This window comes from Bombus pascuorum, chromosome 1 (assembly GCF_905332965.1).
Source record: "Bombus pascuorum chromosome 1, iyBomPasc1.1, whole genome shotgun sequence".
Lineage (NCBI taxonomy): Eukaryota > Metazoa > Arthropoda > Insecta > Hymenoptera > Apidae > Bombus > Bombus pascuorum.
In genome coordinates this window covers 14021387-14033864 of record NC_083488.1, presented here as the reverse complement: position 1 = coordinate 14033864, position 12478 = coordinate 14021387, and the positions used below count along the sequence as shown (strand labels likewise).

Genomic DNA, 12478 nt, shown 5'->3' with positions numbered 1-12478 from the left:
GAACGAATGGTAGAATTAATGATATGTTTTGAAGATTATAGGGGGAAATACGATAAGTAGAATTTTGTTGATTTTCTAATTTTCATATTGTTTAATGATTGAATGGATGTACTTTTCTATGTAAATAATAGAATTTCTTTAAAATTTAACGACATTATGTCGTGTTAAAAAGTTCATTAAAGAGATGGAAGATTTATGATGATCTTACATTGTACTTCGATTAGATTCAATGAAACACGGTTAGTATCAGAGATAACGATTGAAACGGGGCAGGAAATCAGTTTTGGAAAAAAAATATCGATTACATGACAAAAGGTTGGGACGGCATGTTACGCTTATCTGGTAACTTTCTGTCTACCTGGAATCATATTTTTTCCTATGCAACTGAATAGGCCGATACGGGCGAGGGTAGATCGATCGTGTCTCGTTAAAGCACGCTCCCCTTGTCGACGATGCTTTAGTCCCTTTCACGAAGTCGTGTCACGACAGCTGGAAGCTCGAACAGCGTTAGACGAGTAGCCGGTGAAAAAGAGCCCGTCTAGGCAAAAGGTCTCTGAAGACGAAAGACTCTTTTATCATCACAGCCTCAACAACACGCTATCTTTCGTGCGTCAAGTTCCATTCAAATTTTATAAAAAGGTCTCCGCTCTGATTTTCCTTACTTTTTATCATTTAATCAGAGAGATTAAAGGAAGATTAAATATCTCGTTCTTTTATATTAAAACGTAAATTTTTCTAATCAACCTTCGAACGATATCGAATGTAATTTTGGAATTTATCTAAATCTTGATAATATCAAATAGTCTTCGATATGCCTTTATATCTATCACACATCGTTACGTGAAAATATGGTTGAACCTCGAGAACCATTATTTTAAAAGTTATGCGTATATTAAAACCATGCATATTGTACACTTCAAGTATTCAACTAATATACGCTTAAGTTCTAAAGTAATGATCTCTACACCTTGGAATTGGTAATCTTAGATTTTAGTCATTAAAAGTAATCGTATATTAAAATACAAAAAGTCACAGACCCAGTGTGCTCCAAAACGATGCTGAGTCAAAAATGTTATCTGTATAAAGAAATGTTATAATGTAGAATCATAATGATAGGTATCATTTTAATGCCATAACGGCTCAGGCATAATTAGCGGAACGGCGTTACGAATTTAAATGCGACTTCCCGTCGGTTGATAGTTCGACGTTTGATGATAATTATATCAAGGAAATACGAAGAAGATTTTCAAACCACCACGAATTATATTCCCGTCCGGAGTGACAGGAACTAGAAACTCCGTGGTGTGTGAGTCCCCTTCCGGCGGAAGGCCGCTCGTAACGTTCTTCCTTTCCCTCCCATCTCACTCTCTCTCTCTCTCTCTCTCTCTCTCTCTCTCTCACTCGCTCTCTCTTGTTCTCTGTGCTCTCTACGCTCGATCTCCCCCTTGTTTTCCTTCTCGTCCGGTAGCAGGTACCAGAATATATTTGTAAATTTACTGATTGCGAGTAGAAAATTAACACGTCGGAGCGGATTGGCCGAGCGGGACTGCGAGGGAAGTTAATTAACGAGCACACGAACGGAATACGAAACGTGTTTCATTATCGAGCACGATAGCGAGCTGTACAAATTTTTCACCAACTTTAGCGAGAAACGTTTGACGCAATATAGAGACACACTAGAAAAAAAAATGGAGGATCAAAAGGATTCACGCCAAGATACGTGGCACATTTCTTCGAGATGTAGTGGTTCGTCGAAGTATTTTACATTTATAGAAACTTTCTTTCGAATATAATCCGTTAGGTCGTCGGGGAAACTTTTCAGTAGAATTAGACGTTATTTGATAGAAATTTGCAATCAGAACGCTGTAAAGGTTTCGGAAAGCCCAGTATGTAATGCGAAACATGTTGGAGTTTCATTAAACAATTATGATTATGTTGATAAAACTTGGGACAAATCTGATCGCAAAAATAGATACATTTCAAACACTATTCATATAATCACGATAGTTGATTCTCATTATATCGCTAATAAAATGTCAGAATGTTTCGTATAATACATACAATATATTAATAGAAGGTTTCTACAAGCGTTCGAATACTTTCGTGAATCACTTGTACGTTCTGTCAATCTATGGCTGTGAACAGTATGCAAACAGATAACAAACAGACGGTTCGTGAACTATTCGCAAATACCAATAAGGACGTGCTTCTAGAACAAGAGGGATGGCATTCGAACAACATTCTAAACACGATCGTGCGCGCAAAAAGGAAAGACGTCTCGGCTAATATTAGAGGAAAGGTCAAAATGTAGTGAAGAAGGGCATATAAGTGGAAGAGATGCCGCCCCCTCAAAAGAGGAATGAAAAGAAACGAAAAAGGAAAAAATATAAAAAAAAAGTAGACGAAAAGAAAAGAAGGTTAGATGAGGAGGGATAGGAAATGGTGACGAGACAGCTGAGGATGGGGGTGAAACGAACATACGTGGGACAGCGTACCTACGTTTAGAGCGTCTACCGAGTGATAAACGACCGGAAGGAAGCCAGAGGCGTTTCCACGAAAGTTAGAGACAAGCCGGAAGGCCGAAAGACGGGATGTGGTTGGTGAGTAAATGGCATCGATGCGTTAGTATGTGCGTATTCTACCTCATTCCAACCTTTCTCTCTCCCTCCCCTTTCCATGCGTATTTCTCACTCTTTCGTTCTCGTTGTCGACTCCCTTCCTCCCTTCACTCTTTCTCCTTCCGTCGTGTTTCTCTAAGTAGGCAGCTGGTTAACGTTGCTATCGTAGCGAACGAAGGAAAAAAAAGGAGAAATAGCTTGGGAAAGAGAGACGCGAGAGGAAGAGAGATAAAGAGGACGGAGGAAAGGCGAAAGAGAGGCAAAGAGAGAAGAAACTGAGAGAGAAACGCTGCTGGCCGGATGTCGAGTTTCCAATGTCGAGTAGATCATTTTACCCAGGCTCGCGATTAATTTTGTTAACGACGAATACGAACGATAATCGCCTCGTCGACGAAACAGAGCGAATCTTGCGAGTTCCTCGCTCGGAACAGAATATGCATATCGTTCTACTTTCAGGTCTGGATTCCTTCTTGACGTATCGAATTTAAATGTCACTTGCCCACCACTTACGTATTTTTCCCTATTTAGAGGAATCTTTAATTGAATGTATCTTTGTACAAGAAAACGAGCAAATGCAAAAACACGTGACACCAGAGAAACAGGGGGTGTGAACGCATGGGCTCGAATCGATATATCGACCAGCAAACCTGATTCTCCAGTCTTGTTGTTTAGGAAAAGTTTCTAACGTGTTGTTAAATGATTTATTCTCGTGTTCTCACGAGCAGCGTGTAAGAGACAGGATAGAATTTAGTGACATAAGCTATCAGATAGACTATCAAATACGAAGTGCAAAGAGTAGATACCAGCAAGGTTTTCAGAAACAGTTGTTCATTCAATGATGTTGGTTGCGAACGAAGGAAGGACATCGCCGCTGGTAGTGGGGATTTCATTCATCGACGCATCCGTTCGACTCATTAAGTAGCCGATAGATCAAAGGTATATCGCACACGTGGCCGATGTACGCAACTGATTATCCATCCATTGAGATATTGACAAAACTCGTTCATGTTTTCTGACAATACAACCGTAGCAAATGCGATAACGTCGAATGGTTACTTCTGATGCGTATTACATTTTTTAATATATATATGTTGGGAGATTTTTTTATTGAAAATGGAATACATAATGCACGACTTGAAAATATTACGTTGCATTTGAAAGTTTCAAATTTAGAAAGTTCATAGCGTCCCAATAGTGTATATCTTCTGCATTGTATTTGATAGGATTGAAGAAATCCTTTTTAAAGTATGTATCGTTATCGAGTAGTTATCGTGAATTTTTACCAAATATTAAAATATTAAGTTCAAACAGATGTTACTCTTGGTTCAAAATAAGATTGATTAATTAGCGGTTTTTTATCAAGAGAACATACGATCCAAATTTAAAAAAAATTCTTTCGTTACTTTTTAAACGAGCCAATATTCCCTAATATTTATAGTAGTATAGGTCTCGAAAGAGAGAGCAAGGGAGAAAGAATGTCGCACAAATCTCATTTTGTGCATGCACTTAAAGCAGCGAGCCACACCAACGACGGCGGTTGGCTGTTAGCCGCTGAGGTTCGTACAAACTATAAAGCTTTCTAAATCGGTGCGGCTCACGAAAATAGACTTCCGGTTCCCGTCTCACGCGTTCACTCGCTGCGCTGTGTCTGCTCCCGAGTATGCCAACACTGATCCTCTTTTCGTCTCGTTTCGCTTCGCTTTTCCTTTACCCTCTTTCTCTTTCCCTTTTCCACCTCTCCTCGTCTTTCTTTTGTCTGTCTTCCACGGAAATCCATCTTGAAGGAAGGAAACGTAAAAATTAGAAATCCTCTATAAACAACTTTCATTGACGATTCGAACATCATATTGTTTTCTATTCGAAGCTTTATCAATCGTAAGATAAATATTCAAAGTTTGATCGAGACGGAGCTAGGGATTACAATACAGGTGGCTCTCGTATTTGCGTCCTGTCTTTTTAAGCGTTATATGAATATATAATATAGATTGCGATGTTATTCTTGCACTTCTGTTATTAAATGTGAGATTCGGAAAATAAGCCAAAACGGCAATCGTATGATCGATACGTTTCCTTGTTTCATCTTAACTCTCTATCTGCGATATATGGATCATTCAAAAGCCATACTGATCAAACGTATTAATCGAAACGCAATGAAAAGTCACAATATTTTTCTAAATCTATTGTGAAGCTTGTGATTATACTATCTTGCTGTGAGAAATAAATTCTATTCTCTTTCAGATGAATATTAATTATGTATCTGTGAATCCTATTATGTAAAGGTAGAGTTAATTAGTTTGGTTTCTGAGAAGCTCATATACATATCTATACAACGGAAGCTTCCTACGTGTTATATAAAATATTTTGAAATTTCATTAATACCGTAAGGAAACACAATCGTCACAACTATATCGCTAAAATTTGAAATCAATCTGAAGCTCCGTATGGAAATTTTAGACATTTATGTACGAACGTATATGTACTTACAATAGCACGTGAGCAGCCAGATTTCTACAGGTATTCGAATCCTTTCACGCACTGCTATATAGACATCATCATACAGACACCTCATTACAATCTGTTTATACTTTTTACCAAACACCGTTTTCTCATTTATCAAAGAAAATCGGAAAGCCTAGACGAAGACAGTTAGAAACGCTGGAAAAGGGGAAATAACTTTGCAATGATGTTTCGAAAGGACGCGCTTGTTTTATAGACTTAATGAAGCTCGTGCAGCTTCGGCCGAGGTAGGTAATCAGTTTTTTGTTCTGGGTAATCGATCATATCAATCAAATAGAGATAAGTTGTTCGGATAGAACTGGCAATTATCGGAGATGATGGCATCGAGGTTAATCGCGTGTCCGTTCCGGGACGATGTAAGTAAGGTCTGTTGCCAGGAGAGAAAGATGGTCGGTAATTACTGTTAAATCTGCGCTGTTAGCTCAACATAAATTTCCGTGGTTTCTCCTGCGGTGCGAGAGCGCGCGTGGCTCGTGTGATGTCTGTCGGACGACTCACGCTTCTGGCTACTCTGTATCGCGCGCTCACAGTTGGCCTGCGATACACGTTCTTTGAGTACATCGGCTGCCACGTTGGCCTCGTTGGTCGGTTTACTAAACTTAGACTCATTCAGAATGGCCGGCTTTCGAATCGGGTGTCCACGGGCCGGGACTGCGTCATGTCGTGCCACGGCACGTTTCTTGGCGACCGTAAACAAGGGAATCAGGCTGCGAGAACTTGACTGTGTACGCACGCCGACGAGAAAGGAACGAGGTTGAATGAAAGCAAAAATAATCCTGCCTGCCAGAGATATATGTGTCCGAATCTGATACGCAATGTGATTACTAATTACCGACCGGCTGATACGTAAATAAATATGATGCATGATAAATACGAATTAGCCATGATTATAACGAATGTCTGTTCTGTTGTTGTTCTGGCCAGATGTCATTTCGACGAATACGCTGGAGCAATCAAACGTATATAGATTCTTATGAGCGTATGCATTTCGATCTTCAGATGTTTCATTCCTCAGAACGACAGTTCATTAAAACGCGCGTACTCTATAACCATAGCCTTGAGCGGTTGTTTACATTTTAAACGTTTAGTCGAAAAATATGAAACGACGAAAGTTTGTAAATCGGCACTATAATGTCTACCAGTTTCCATGGGTTTTACAATAATTTCTTGGGTGTTGTAAGAGACTAATTAGGTCGGAAGGCAAATATTTCGAAGTCGGTCGCGAGTGCTTGTTTCCGGACAGGAAGATTAGAGCGACACTAATCACCGGATAGATCAGGCGACAAACGTTGATATTTAATTAGTTGCGCCTTTCGGTACCAAGTATCTGATATCCGCGTATCGTCTGGCGATATACAATCGTGTGGCATAGAGATAACGAACGAGGCGAGTAAAGTGCGAATAAAAAGAAAGAAAGATAGAGAGAGGGAGAGAGAGAGAGAGAGAGAATGAAAGACGACGACGTGGGATGTTAAACGAATGGGTGAAATAGTTCGCTTTTAAAATATGGCGTTGTTAACATACTAAATTAAATTCTAGTTCGGGCTAAGAAGAAAATAAATTTTTTCAAATAAAATTCTTGTTTTCTCATGGTTGGCTTCCCACGTGTCCCGAGGCTGAAATGCTCAAGAAGAAAAAAGATCCCTGGTAACCCACGCGAAGACGAGGAAGACGTCGCGAATTCTCGCCAAACGCGTTCCCATCTTCTTTCTCCCTTCTACACGAAACAAGACGCGTTGCAATTTTCCCACTCGAATTCGAAAAAACAATTGGCCAAACCTGTTTACTTCCAGTCGCATTGCTAACGGAGCGCACAGCGGTGTCGCGCGAATTAACACGCCACTCTTGCACCGCGAAAAACAAAGCATCGAAAGACACGTAGTACACTGTCGGCTATCACTATTAAGATAGTGGCTGATATTTAATATATATTGAACTTCACTGCTTTTACTTTCTACTTATTTTATTATAAGTCTATTTCGTTCACGTCGTATAGCCTAGTTATTTTGTTACGTGTCTCCTTTATTCGTACCCTACAGCCTAACTATTTTATCATAAGCCTGCTTTATTTGCATCGTATAGCCAACCGCATAAATATTCGTCCATTTACCATAGTCGACTTTTCAGCACTTTATAATGTCCTTTAATATCTTTATAATATAATATTCAATATTTTACAGCTGTATAACAATTGTAAAAGTTTCTAGGAACGTTACCTTAGCTGGACTCATACTTAAGCAGCCAACCGAAATGTGCTTATAATGTAACTTATAATGTAAAATACTAAACAAAGAAAAACTGACTTTATTATTAGAGCTTTTGCTACAAATTATTATTAAAGTTTTCCAACAATTGTAAGAAGTAGACGATCTAATACTTATACTCAGCCATGTAACTAACCGTGGAAGGTAAAAACCATAAAAACATATATAAATAGTATTATTAACCATAAATCACGAACATTTATACTTTATATATAAAGCCCTTAATATACGACAAGACGTTAGATGAAAGATTTAAAAAAAGGCGGACAAAGAAGGAAAAAAGAAAGAAAAGCGACAGAAGAAGCGAAGCTTAGAAGGCGAGAATATCGAATAAGGATGCGTACTTTCTGAGGATACATGCTTGCAATTGCGTATATATGGTAATGCGTGCGATAGGACGCGAAGAGTGTCGAAAATTGGACGATCGTGCAACACCATAAAAATAACCAGGAATGGAGAAACGGGAAGAATATGGGAGACAACAAGAAAAGAGCACACCAAGGCGGCAAAGAACGAGCCTCGTGATTCGATTCGAGCCGACTACGAGCGTGTATGTGGGCATATTGCTCTTTCGGCGTGGGTTTCGAAATACAAGACCGAGTATATTCCACCGGTCATTGTCCATCGATTGATACCGTGCTTCTGCTTCCTTCGATCTCGCTTCGATCTCGGCCCTTTCCTCTTTAATCATCTTTTCTTTAATCCCTGCTTTGATTCCTCGAATTTCCCATAAGATCTTCCCTCTAATCCTTATTGGTGTAACACGAAATAACATTATCTTGCTATAGACGATTCACAATAAGTCCTTTTCTCACATCATCTTTCTAAATTTCTAAAGTAAGTTCTTAGGTCTTCACCTTTTGGTTCTTATTATTGATATAATAAGAAATAACTTTATCTTTCTATAGATGTTTCATAATAAAATTGAAACAATAAGAGTAAACATTTTTCCACTAGGTGTACCAATGTTATTATACGTATAGTCTCATCGTGAAAGGTTTGAATAGATTGGCGAGTTCTCGAAGAAGGCAACGGTTAATTAGGCGTAATTATAGGCAATTCTTTGAAAAGGATAAGTGGCAATCTGCGCGTGTCCCCAAGCGAAGTTGCGTCCGGGTTTATCGCCCACTTGGCGCTCTTGCAGCTGCAGGTGTGTTACGGCAATAACGCAATTCTGAACGACGTGCTCGAGCTTTCTTGCCACTATACGCCATTCTATAGGGTGCTCTTAAATCCCAATACACTACAAGTTCCCATTGAAATCCGTTATTCTTTCCCATGAACCTTCCTCGACTGTTTCTTCAACAATTTAGGCGCACTTCTCGTTTACGATTATTTTTCTCCTCATATAATTCTGTGGCCACAAATGGGACAAAATTCTGTGAAAAATTCGAAGATCACCGCGTGTACGACGGCCCACAGGATCCAGCAACCTACGTATTCGCGTATCTGCCTACTCGGTCCACCGATTCTTGCCGGTATTCACGGCGAAAACGTACCTACGTCCGAGTCGGCCCTGACGACGCGCAATGCTCAGGTACTCGGTTTTCTCTCGACTTCCGGTCGCAGAAAGGAATGCATAGGCGGAGCTATACCCACGCAAAGAGACACACGCCGATCGAGGATGGAAAAAAGACACGGCGACAGAAGTTGTGATACAAGCTGCGAAACAGCCTGCGTATGCAGCTGTGTCTATGCGAAAAATTCCCCGTGTTTTTCGAAATCTTTATGAAATGTTCCTAACCCGTGTCGTGCTTGGGAGGCATCTCAGCGGTTATTTACATAGAACGTTCGAAACTAGAGAATGGATAATGCACAGCGCACGCGAGAGAATATCTGGTGGCTACGGAAAGTATTTTGCAGGTTATTTTATTTATCATAGCATTAACACGCTAATTAATTAGCTGCAAATATCATTAAATTTCGTATCGTTTATTAGTACTTTCATAGGACTAAAAAAATGAGATGTAGAACCTGATAATAAATCGTTATAAATTTCGTTAGATAATAAGGACATATATAAATAATTTTTATAGGTATTATAAACCATATTTATAGGATAATTGTAAGATAACTAGTAAAAATATGACTGATAAGATCAAGAATATTTATGCCACAATGCTTATGTTTGACTTTGCAGTTCGTCGAATTGGGTATGGTTACGAGCATAGAATACAACCATAAGCCCGTGGAATCTGCTAGGAAAGGTCAGGAAGTCTGCGTGAAAATCGAGCCAATACCTGGCGAGGCGCCGAAAATGTTCGGCCGTCATTTCGACGAGAAAGACTTCGTTGTGAGCAAGGTAGGCCTTTGATCTTATAATTCATCCACGGGAGTGAGTTCAGTAACGTCGGATGGACGATTTACGGGATATTATCGTAAACATTACGGACAATTGCTTAATTCAGGAAACAGTATTCCGTATCCACCATCGATGTTTATGATCTCGGTTTCGTTGATCTTACGTACCATCCATTTTGGAACGTATAATAAGAGGGTACATACTTTAAAAAAATGCCGGCACAATTTCGTTATCAATGATCGTTATCACGAAGAAAAAGAACGTAATTCCGTGGTTCGAATTTTCTCTTTGAAAGCGAATAGCTCGCTTAGCGAGTTTGATAGCTTCTGAAATAATGAAGCGCCGTACGTTTAAACCGTGCAAAATGCGGTGCAAGCACACGAGGTTTATGTGCTGCATTACGAAGAAAGGAGGAACGATTACAAGGCGAACGTTTCAGAGTTTCGTGAAGCAGCTGCTTCGAAAGAATTTGATCGACAGGTGGTCTTGCCCGTTGATGAAATTCCGCTAGAGAACCGAGTGTATACGTTTCGCTTTTTTCCTCGTGCGCCGAGCCGATTCGCATAGCTTTGCAATTTCATCGAAATCAGAAGCGAGCGAGACGGAAACGATCCTTATTAGTATGCAAGACTTTGGTCGAAAAAGGAAGATGCACATCCGGTAGCGATCAGGCGTCCACCATCGACTTCCGGCCTTCGCAGAACTTCCACTCTTTCCTCTTTCCCCTCACCACGCCTCTTTCTTTTCCGTCTTCCGCTTTGGATATCAACTGCGAATCAATCGGCCCTATACTTTAATGGAAGCGAATATCGTGTGCTCGACACGCGTGTTTAGCTCCCATAAATTTCACTTAATTGATTACATGAGTCAGAAGCTATAGCGATCAACTCCATAAATTGAAATGTAAGGGAAAATAATAATTATACACAGTTTTTACTGTTCCTCTGTGATGAATAAATTCATGAAAATAAGTTCTTTCTTTTCCTTGAAATGTTTGATATTAATTGTGTAAATAAACCTAATGAAATTGAGAGCTTCGTATAAAATGGAATTGATCGTTTCCGAGACGCGGATTATACGTGGATCCTCGTGCATTTATGGGAAATTTAATGGTTCAAAGATACATAGAATGCACATAATATACTAATTGTAAAATATCCAAAATATATAATTCACACGAAATTCGTGTTATTATATTTATATTTATCATAATATATGTATGCATAAAAACAAGATGAATTTATGTTACAGTACAATAGATATATTTCCGTAAATTTTCAATAAATACATAAAGTTCCGCGGTTTTCATATTATTCTTTTATCTAAATCTAGAAATTTGCTCTATCATAGAAGCATATTCCATAGAAGCACGAATTCCGTGTTCAATAGCGTCAACTCAGTTTCCTCTAGCTTTATCCACGCTTTCCGGTTGTGCACGCGTACTCAACAGCCGTGTGAGCACTTATATGTGCACAGCCCGTCTGGCTTGGGCATCTTTGTGTGCTGCCAAGGCGAGCGGAAGTCGTCGTTACCGTTTGCTTCGTAGAATCGATTCCCCGGAATCACCTTGTTCCCACGATGATTTGTCAAGCGACGATTTTGCTCCTTCCTTGGCAACAACAGAATTTTCGCCTTCCCCTCCTTCGTTTCATCTCTTTGACCTCTTAAATTCTACACCACAATTTCTGTTTAACCATAAATTCAAAAATACACCGTACCGAATCGTATAGAGTAAAATCATCGAGACTACTCAATAATCAAAAGTCGATAAAATCGACCTGTGATTAAACTGATAGGAGAAGTGAGAATAGGAGATAGGCTCTTCGTTCGATACGAACGAAATACGAACCAAAGTTAGTATGGACCGCGTTAGGTTGCAACGTGTCCTCGTGGTTACATGTCAAGATATCGAAAATCCGTGGCCGATCATCCGGATGTATAGGAAAACGTGTGCAAAGGTTTCACGAGGAGAGGACCCTTTTGCTGTTCGTACAACGTTGCTCGGTTAGTGACAAAGGGCCATGAGAGGAGGACAAGGGAACGAAGCAACGGAGACGAGGCTATGAAACGGAAACGGTACGGAGAAAGAGAGGCAAAGAATTGTACGGTGGGAGATCTATGCGTGGTGTGTGCGTGTGCGCGCGTACGAGAGAGAACTAAAAAGCGAGAGAACGAGAGAGAGGGAGCGTGTGCGCGAGCGAGGGGAAGGGAAAAGGGAAAGAAAGGTAAGGGAATGAAAGGGGAGGGAGGGAGTGAGAATGAGATGGAGGGGGAGAAGTAGCAGGGGCGTGGCGGGAGGCAGGCGTCCTCAATAGCCGCGTAAAACCACCATTGTGACCGATCCATGAATGAAACGGGACTTCCGGCCGGGAGTGGGGGCGGAAACAGTTGTAAAGCGTTACGTTAGTGAATGGACTGTGTGCGCGAGCATGCGCCTGTCCTCGCGAAAACCGATTCAAGGAAATTATTCCTAGACGAAGAGCAGCGTTTAAAACGGTCTTTCTACTTGCAGTTTGCCCTGACGACGATTCAAGGGTTTGTATCAATAACGTGCCAGGTCTGATATTTTAATTGTATTTATCGATAGAGAAAGAAAGGTATAGGTTTCATACTCAATGATGCTAAAATTTATCGTTAGGAATATTGGTCGACTACAAGATTATATCACGTTCGAAAATGTGATTTGATTTTGATTGATTTTGGATTGTTTTTTGTTCGTTCAATCGAGTTATTGGAAAGTGGAGCTGGCTCCGATTCAGTCATTATATTTGTGTCAG

General features: G+C 40.1%; 1 protein-coding gene and 1 long non-coding RNA gene across 3 annotated transcripts in view; one reads left to right on the top strand and one right to left on the bottom strand.

Moving 5' to 3' along the window:
- Positions 1 to 12478, top strand: part of LOC132905502 (eukaryotic translation initiation factor 5B) — a 29158-nt gene that overhangs the window by 15999 nt on the left and 681 nt on the right. For both annotated transcript variants that reach the window (XM_060956845.1, XM_060956856.1), the window contains exon 15: positions 9540 to 9701. In XM_060956845.1, the coding sequence (XP_060812828.1) occupies positions 9540 to 9701 (162 nt within the window). The remainder of the gene's footprint in view (positions 1 to 9539; positions 9702 to 12478) is intronic.
- LOC132905462 (uncharacterized) lies at positions 3986 to 5578 on the bottom strand. The gene is made up of 2 exons (XR_009657804.1): positions 5103 to 5578; positions 3986 to 4395 (listed from the first exon to the last, which is right to left on the bottom strand). It is a non-coding gene; the product is annotated as an uncharacterized LOC132905462 (long non-coding RNA).